Genomic DNA, 8,408 nt, shown 5'->3' with positions numbered 1-8,408 from the left:
ATTTTTGAGTGTATTAGAAAGTCGTGGCGTTTATTAATGCTCCTACTTCATCTGCAAGTCTCAAAACTATGTTAACTTTGATTATTGCTTAAATAAAGTATCGAAGCGTGTTGAATCGCTTGATCGACAAGTGTTAATTATGCGCACGTTCGCCGTGGAGATCAGAGAGAGAGAGAGAGAGAGAAAGATGAAGAAAGCCCCACGCAATCGCAGCGAGGCCGGATATGCGTATGACTATCGTATGTTAATCGAATGATAATCGAATTCAGATTGCGACGGTTCACTTTACGAGCCTGACCAAGTATGGACGCTAGGAAGCATAAATTGTGAGCTATTGCAGCTCTGCGATTGCATATTAATATTATGTGGGAGTCATAAATACTTTTCCACTGCAACAAGCCGCAAGCTCTTACAAAATCCGGAATTGAACACAAGATTGGAACTGAAAACAAAAAAGAAAAACCGAAATCGATATTAATCCAAGTCGTCGCTGAGTTAGTTGTCAAGCGTGGCATTTGCCTCGTGCCATTAGCACAGTTTAAACAACATAGAGCTAACAATCGGAATTCTTTTTAAACAATTTTATTTTTTCGTAAAAATATATAAAACTAAGAAATCCACTTTTATTTCAATGGCCGACGATGATGAGGTTCAGTTTGATGCCGTCGATTCGGGTGCATCGAAAACCTTTCCGATGCAATGCTCGGCCTTGCGCAAGAATGGCTTTGTAATGCTCAAGGGACGTCCCTGTAAGATCGTCGACATGTCCACATCGAAGACCGGCAAGCATGGACATGCCAAGGTACATCTGGTTGGCATTGATATATTCACACAGAAGAAATACGAGGACATCTGCCCCTCCACCCACAACATGGATGTGCCGCACGTCAAGCGCGAGGACTATCAGTTGACCGACATCAGCGATGATGGCTTTGTCACCCTCATGTCTGACAACGGCGAAATACGCGAGGATCTCAAGGTGCCCGAGGGCGACCTGGGCGGTTGTCTGCGCACCGAATTCGGCGAGGGCAAGGATTTGTTGTGCACCGTTCTGGCTGCCTGCGGCGAGGAGTGTGTCATCGCCACGAAGGTCAATTCGGGTCTGGACAAGTGATTGCGAGAGTGTAAAGGCGGGAACAGAACTTGGTCTGATTAATATAATAATCCATAAAGCTGAATTGAATTAAAAAGCAAAGCAGAAAACGGAGGGTTGTTTTTTGTAGAATTTCGCTAGAGTCTGGTGTGTTGCGAATTGCGGCGTGAATGGGGGAATTATCGAGGAAGTATTATATTGATAACAATGCTCTTAAATGAATATGTGAAGTCGTTAGAAATCGATTGATTCGTGTCAAGGATAATGTATTTACAGATTCAATAGTCTCAGATAAGAAAAGCAGCTAGACTTGCCGTCAGTTTGAGTATTATTTATATAGAGAAATCCAAAAATATAAAGGTCTTAGATCAAAAAATAATTTCCTTCAAATTTACATTTAAATAAGTATTCCATAAATTGAAAATTATCATAAGTTACGCACAAAAGATTCTTATCAGCTTTTCGGATTCTTGTCTGCGCAAAGCCTTCAAGATGAATGTCTAAAAATATTAACATTGATCTTAATTTTTGTTGTTGCCTTTTTTTCTCGTGTTTTGATCGTTGAAATGAACTTCAAAGTAATTTATGCTGTAGCGCTCTACAAATTTGTAGGCCCGCATTTTGGCCTCAGGCTCATTTATCATCACAGACGCAAGCATAATTTAATCGTCTTTATCAAATTAATGAGATCTCATTAAGTGGACGCGCCCCAGCCGTTGCAACGTTTATCAATTCGTTGTGGCCAAAGCCAGAGACGAGTTAGGTCATCAGCACTCTTTGCTGGCTTCACATGTTGTTCATCAGGTGTTGCTAATTACGAGTTCTCTTGCTTCTCCGGCGTTGGTTCAATGGCCAACTGACCGAAGTCTATTGACCACCTGAACAATTATGCGCCATTTGCAGCGTTCATTTCGTTTAAATGTCGTTTTCCATTTGCATTTTCATTAATTTTACTTAAACGAACGTTTATCGTTGCTGGAAATATTTACCGCTCGTTTGCCGCTTGTTAGGCGCTTTGCCAATTGAAAATTGCTTATAAAAAAGGGGTATATGCGACAATATATGTAACGGGCAGAATACTATATATTTGACTTTATAAGTGTTATGAAGTCTTGATAAGATCCATAAGCGCCAGGCATGTGCGTCTGTCCAGATTAACTTATCGATCTCAGGTATATTACACGCAGGTCTTCTTATTGTTAAGAAAAGTAATTTTCCTGAAATTGCTATAGACTTAACTTCAGTTTTTGGAGCATATTCCAGAGATTATAAGTGTCAGAGGCCCTAACTTTCGTTTTTATATAATCTTAAATGAATATCTAATCCCAAGAACATAATCATTACGCTGGCAACTCTGCCAGATAGAGATATCGATGGAAGCCTGTCGAAGCCGATAAAATGTTAGATGTCTGTTATGTAACAGAAGGGATGTGTTTGCTATGTAACAGAAGAGATGCGTCTGTTATGCAACAGAAGGGATGGTAACAGGAGCATAAGCATCGATTAAAGAGGTGAGAGTTGGGTTCGAGCTTCTGAAGAAAAGAGACGTGTGTGCGATTTTGTTGACTATAAAAAAGGAAAGGTATCTTTTTACCAAGTGGGTAAAATGCAATGTATTCAGATATTTAACGAACAGATTAAAGGGCTTCACAAATTTGATTCCAGACATTTTAAGGCCGATCGGATATGAAGCATGGAAGTTATTGAAGAATATATTTTTCTTATAGATTCCCACATCTACAAATAGAAGAAGCACAAAAGAGTATAGTGCCTGCAAGCTTCTGCTCAAAATCTACTTAATACAGGGTATCTTCCAATCGGGCAATTGCCACTACATAACTCTTATTAGTTTGCCTCGGCTGCTGTGGCGTCTCGCTGGCGGCGGCGTCTTGGCTGCATCGCATTGCTCCACCTTTTGCTGCCGTCGGCGTCGTCTCCTTCATTTTCAATTGACAGGCAGCCGCTGTTTTGCTTCCTTGTTTGCCAATTGCATTGCCAATCGACTAAATGCATAATATTTGCATAGGCCCGAGGACTGCGTTAGATTGTGAGTATTCACTCGCACTCACGCTTGCACTCACTGATTCATTCATTGCGCCCGTCGCCAGTCATTCATTCAAATTTTGTAACTGTTGTTTTGCCTGCCAATTTGACATTTCTGTCAAGCTGTCGCCGTTTACAGTCCCCCGCCCTCCCTCTGTCCCTCCCTCTGTCCCTCCCTCTGTCCGTGTGGGTGTGTTGACTGCTTCCAGCTGGTTTCCCAGTGCGTGGCAACCAACTATCTGTCCCCCCCAATTCCCCCACCGTTCCCTTCAGCTATTGAGCACGTTGTCATGTCTGTTAACAAATGCAATAAATTTGTGCTAATACAATTTAATACGATTTGTGTCTGAGATTTTGGCTTAAGGATTTGGTTACATGACTGCAGCCACTCCCCAGAAAATACGCTGTGGGAATGAATCAAAAACTCAGAAAAAATTGCCTTCGTATGATGTCATAAGGCGTCGAGAACTTTGCATTCGTTGCCCGAAATTCAATTAGTTGCCAACGAAATAAACAAAAAACGAGAAGCATGAAAAAAATATCGAATTATGAAAAACAAACAGAAAGGCAACGTTTACCCATTATGACGGGGGCGTCTGTGAACCCGATGGAACCCGCATTTTCGACAATTCTTTGAGTCGAGTCTGAGAAATGTTTCCCAACAACAGCTTTGGCATATGTGAGAAATAAAAACGATATTAAAAACCGGGCAGCGAGTGGTGGGTGCCAATGAATTTGTAGGATTGCTAAGCAATGAATAAATAAAGGCGTTAGCTCTTAGCTGAAGAGAGAGAGAAAGAGAGAGTGAGAGAGAGAGCGGAGGGCTGGCAAAGCAACTAATTGTTAAGCTTGATTGATAAATGTTTGTCCAGTTGCTTAAATAGTTGGAATGTGTGTGGAGTGAAGACAACAGAGAATAAAAAAAGAAAAGAGAAGCTGTATTGCATTCCTCAAGGTGAATTCTGTGTAGGAGTTAACATTTCTTGCAGCTCTTTTATGCTAACATTAAAAATAATAACTTTTTGATATATATGTTAAAAAGATTTTCCTTGGCATTAGATCTGTGTCTACATGAGATTGTCGGACAGTTGTAAATATAACAAAGGTATCTTTGAATTTTGTATGTTAACATTAACAGCGTCACTTTAACAGCTTGACATTTAGCATAGCTGTTAAGTTGCTTAACAAAAATTTTTGCCCCTGTCACTAGACGGCTGTAACTTTTAATAAAGTAAACTTATAATACTACTTATGAATTATAATGACATATCCCTTGTATATACATTTACCTTATTGCATATTGAAATATGTTTAGTTAACATTAACAGCCGCGTCCATCTCATAAGCCTGTTAGACATATATTTGATGACGATATTATTCTCTTTTAAGAAAAGAGCATGATTTAAGGGAGTGTGAATAGGTAAACCCTTTCCCTTATGTAAACCCTTCCCCTGATGTAAACCCCCTCCCTTATGGACAGTTCCATATGTTATTTGGCATTTCTTTGAATTCTGTTACAATAGTGTTAACAGCGGCGTTTTAACAGATTATATCGTGTAAAGCTGTTAGATATTAATTAAATGCCCGCCAGACACGGATTTCCTCTCAAACACTAGAAAATCGCTGCAAAATATAGTAAAGTTCTTTATTATTTTATATATTCATATTAAGTGAAAGGAAATAGTCTTGAGAGAAAAGAACCTCTCCATTATATCATCAAACAGAGCTTTTGTATGGAATAAATCTTGTCTATTCTACAGTTCTACATCTTTCGCCGTCTCCAGCTAGACATTTAAGCAGCTTTTAGCCAGACTTGAAGGTTGCATTAAAATCAACTTTAACTAACTCCACTCCACTAGGCTGTCTGCATAAGCCAACTAATTGTTATTGATTTTGGCTTTGCATGCAGCATTATAAATAAGTTATATGCATAAACCGAAACGCGGAAAAGAGCAATTGGCGTGTGTGGGGGCAAAGCCTAGCGCTGCACTTGGCCCACGGTTCATGGACTGTCTTGCAGGGCTCACGGGTTGTCTATCATGGATTGTCTTTCAAGTGCAGCGGAATATACACAAGTTTTTCATATGGAATATCATAGCTATGACAACAATAACAACAACAACAACAACAGCGATTTTCTAGTGTGGGTGGGGCTGCGGGAATAGAACCCATTTCAAGCCTTGTCTAAGCTTCGGCTGCACTTGACCTCCGGCTGCTCTGTCTAGCCCTCCGGCGCAACTGTCAGTCAATCAACAGGAAAAACTGCACCATGCAGAGTTTTTTCCCCTTCTGCAATCTATCTAAAACTAATTACACGCTTTAATATGTCGGCTGGCGGTCTGGGGCGTGGCCATTATTCAGCAACTTTTTTTTTCTTCTGTTTGGTCTGGAGTGGGAAGGTGGGGGGGAACTGGGCGTGAATGCGTGCATCATGCAGTCATGGATACACTTTTTACCGTTATTTATACTCGCGCACACACAAAGCAAATGTAATCGACATTCCCGATGTTTATCTAACGGTCATAGGTAAACAGCTTGACAAGCGATGTCCCCGCCCTCCTGTTTGGCCCGCCCCAGCCCCGTTTCAATTAGAACTTCATTTGTTAACGAAAAGGTGACAGTTGCATGTTTTTAATTACTCAATTTGTGTTGATATATTATTTTTTTATTATATCGATATAACTTTCTATTTTGTTAAATCGATTTATGGGCAGTCATCGGTGTTTGAGTTTCTATATGAAAAAGCATTTTTCGCCTTTTTAACTCTCGTGGCTTGAATCTCAAATATCGTTGTAACTTGTACTTGTGCTTAAGGATCTTTGAAATGAGTTTTCATAATCATCTTTGGATATAAATTTAAACCCGCAAATGCATCCCTTCTATTAACCACCTTAAGGGGTGGATTCTTCGCAATGTGTGAAACATCTCGCAAGTGAATTTGCATGCAAAAAAGAAAGAATAACATGCATTAGATTAAAGTATACTTTTATAAATTTGATTTACCCTCAACCCATGGAAAATGAGGGCGCATTAACAAAATGTTTGCTAATCATAGCAAGGTATCAAGTTCTTTGCCCAATATTTCTTATACTGCAAATAGATGCAATCTTTTTCATTTACATTTCACAATTTGCTTTTATGATATATAGGGCTTAGCTCTTTTCGATTCAGATCTTGTGGCTTGTGGCCGGCAAAGTGTTAATGATGCAACGGCGATTTTTGTGATTTGAAGATAAGCATTAAATTAATTTAGTGCCGCTTGCCTTAATTAATTGCCGCTTGCGAGACACCTTTGCACACTTTGCAGTCCAAGAGTCTCAAGTCGCTCTCCAGGTCTCGTGTTGCGTGAGGCAATTAAAGAGATTTATGTGCCAAGTCTCCACCCTCTCCTAAAAGGGCCTGGCTAACCGATTCGTGCGTGCCTCGCAGTAAATGGGTTAACGAAACAAGTGTCTGTGTGTGTGTAGGTTTCGCACAAGATAAGCGAGAGATATGAAGGGAATTGAAGTTGAACTACACTCTGGTGTGTGTAATGGGGTCATTGGAAAGTTGGGCTATATTTTATATCAGCCTGAGTTGAGAAATGTGACTTGTGGTCTGGCAGGTAATCTCAAACAACTCGGCTGTGACAAGAGGTGTTGATGAATGAGTTTGACTTTGAGTCTTAGCCAGGTGCTAAAGGCGAGAGAAATATACTGGTTAAGAGAGAAACGTAAGAACATATGAAGTTTAGAATTTGTATTGGGTCAAGTTGTTGCTGAATAAAATAATAATAATAACGACTAGGGGATACCCTAAGCTCTTTTCTACCAACACCAAATGCAGTTCATGCTACGAACGCGATTGCAGTAATAAAAGATACTTGATCTGCCTATACTCATAGAATAGATATATACTATTCTTAGCTCTTTAAACCTAAGAGATTTGATTAAAAGCCAGGATTTCGATTTTTATCGATTACTTGGAAGCTGGCATGTTATCGACTATCGGAAACAAACCTCTGCTGCGTGGTCACTAGGAAGACCTGTGTTTAAGAGTCCGGCTCCTATAGGTTCTGAGATCGACGCGTTTAAGCGTACGGATAGATAGATTGACTCGGCTTCCGATTTGAGTGACATAAATTGCTGCGGCTAATGTCAAGCAATTTCCGCTAAATTAACATAAAAAGTTCTGCAGGACAGATAAAAGATATTGATATCAAAAATATCTTTAGAAAAATGTAAAATAAAACAACAATTTTTCATAAAAAGCCAACACTAGGTTCCGGCGTTATATATATTTTAATTTCAATTATATTCATTTTAATTTTAAGTCTATTTTATGCAACATATATCGTCTTACATTAATGAGCACAATCTACAACTCATTACACAGCTTAATGCTAAGGTCGGCGATGTAGTTAGATTCCACGAACCAAGGCGCTGGCCTCTATATAACTCTGGGGTTCTCTTCTATCTATCTGTCTGTCTGTCTGTCTGGCTTTGCGTGTCTTGTTTCTTTAAAGCCAAGCCCAATAAAAATTGTTCAGCGTTTGCGGGGACTGTGGTAATGAATTTTGTTTTTTGTTTGCTTCGAAACGACATTTTGGAAGAGCTTTTTAGAGAGAAACACCAAAAATTCATATGCTAATTGCGTGCCAAGTGCGTTGGATGCCAAACGGAACGACCCTGAGAGCACTGGGTGGGGAGGGGGGAGTGGGGGTATTTGTTATATATGAAATGATATTGGGCAACGGACGATCGAAATAAGTATTAACAGAAGGGGTCTCCAACTGGCCGGGCAAACGACTCGTAAATCAAATTGCAGCATTTAACGAGGCACCGTTTGGACTTGGAAGTGGCGTCCACTCGACCACGCTCCGCTGGCAGTTTACAAGGGAACTGCACGCGTTTTAATTGCAAGTCGAAAGGGGGGGGAGGGGGACACACAGATGGCAAGATGCCCGCGGGCAAATGTGTGTGTGTGTGTGAAGGCGTGCGTGCGTGCGCTCAATGAGCTCATGGAGTGGCGCCCCCAATGGAGAAGGAGGCATGCAGCATAAATAAAAAAAAATATATATGTAAAAAAAAAAAATAAACAAAGTTGCGACAGTTAAACAGAAAGTGCAGTAGCAATACAATATAGAAGAAGAGGGGGGGGGGGGGGGGGGGTCGGCAGGACGCAGACTATAAAACACAATTGAAGCGCCACATAAAAAACATAAGCAGTAGAAGGGGGGAGCGTGTGTGTGTGGGGGGGGGGGGGGGGTAGTTGATGGCTGTCGGCGCATGCA

At 40.5% G+C, this 8,408-nt stretch overlaps 1 protein-coding gene across 1 annotated transcript; it reads left to right on the top strand.

Annotated features, from left to right (window-relative positions):
- Window positions 1-539: 539 nt before the first annotated feature.
- LOC115762644 (eukaryotic translation initiation factor 5A-like) lies at window positions 540-1,192 on the top strand. Its single transcript, XM_030704950.1, has one exon. It carries the CDS (start codon window positions 632-634, stop codon window positions 1,112-1,114), a length of 483 nt encoding a protein of 160 aa, XP_030560810.1. The 5' UTR covers window positions 540-631; the 3' UTR covers window positions 1,115-1,192.
- The last annotated feature ends 7,216 nt before the right edge of the window (window positions 1,193-8,408 follow it).

The sequence above is a fragment of the Drosophila novamexicana genome, unplaced genomic scaffold (assembly GCF_003285875.2).
Source record: "Drosophila novamexicana strain 15010-1031.04,08,12 unplaced genomic scaffold, DnovRS2.1 tig00000644-arrow-pilon, whole genome shotgun sequence".
In the NCBI taxonomy this organism is placed as follows: Eukaryota; Metazoa; Arthropoda; class Insecta; order Diptera; family Drosophilidae; genus Drosophila; species Drosophila novamexicana.
This window is presented reverse-complemented; position numbering and strand designations above follow the sequence as displayed.

Bases quoted from the DNA above. Each gene is read 5' to 3' on its own strand.
- LOC115762644 (XM_030704950.1), top strand. From the start codon at position 632: ATGGCCGACGATGATGAGGTTCAGTTTGATGCCGTCGATTCGGGTGCA.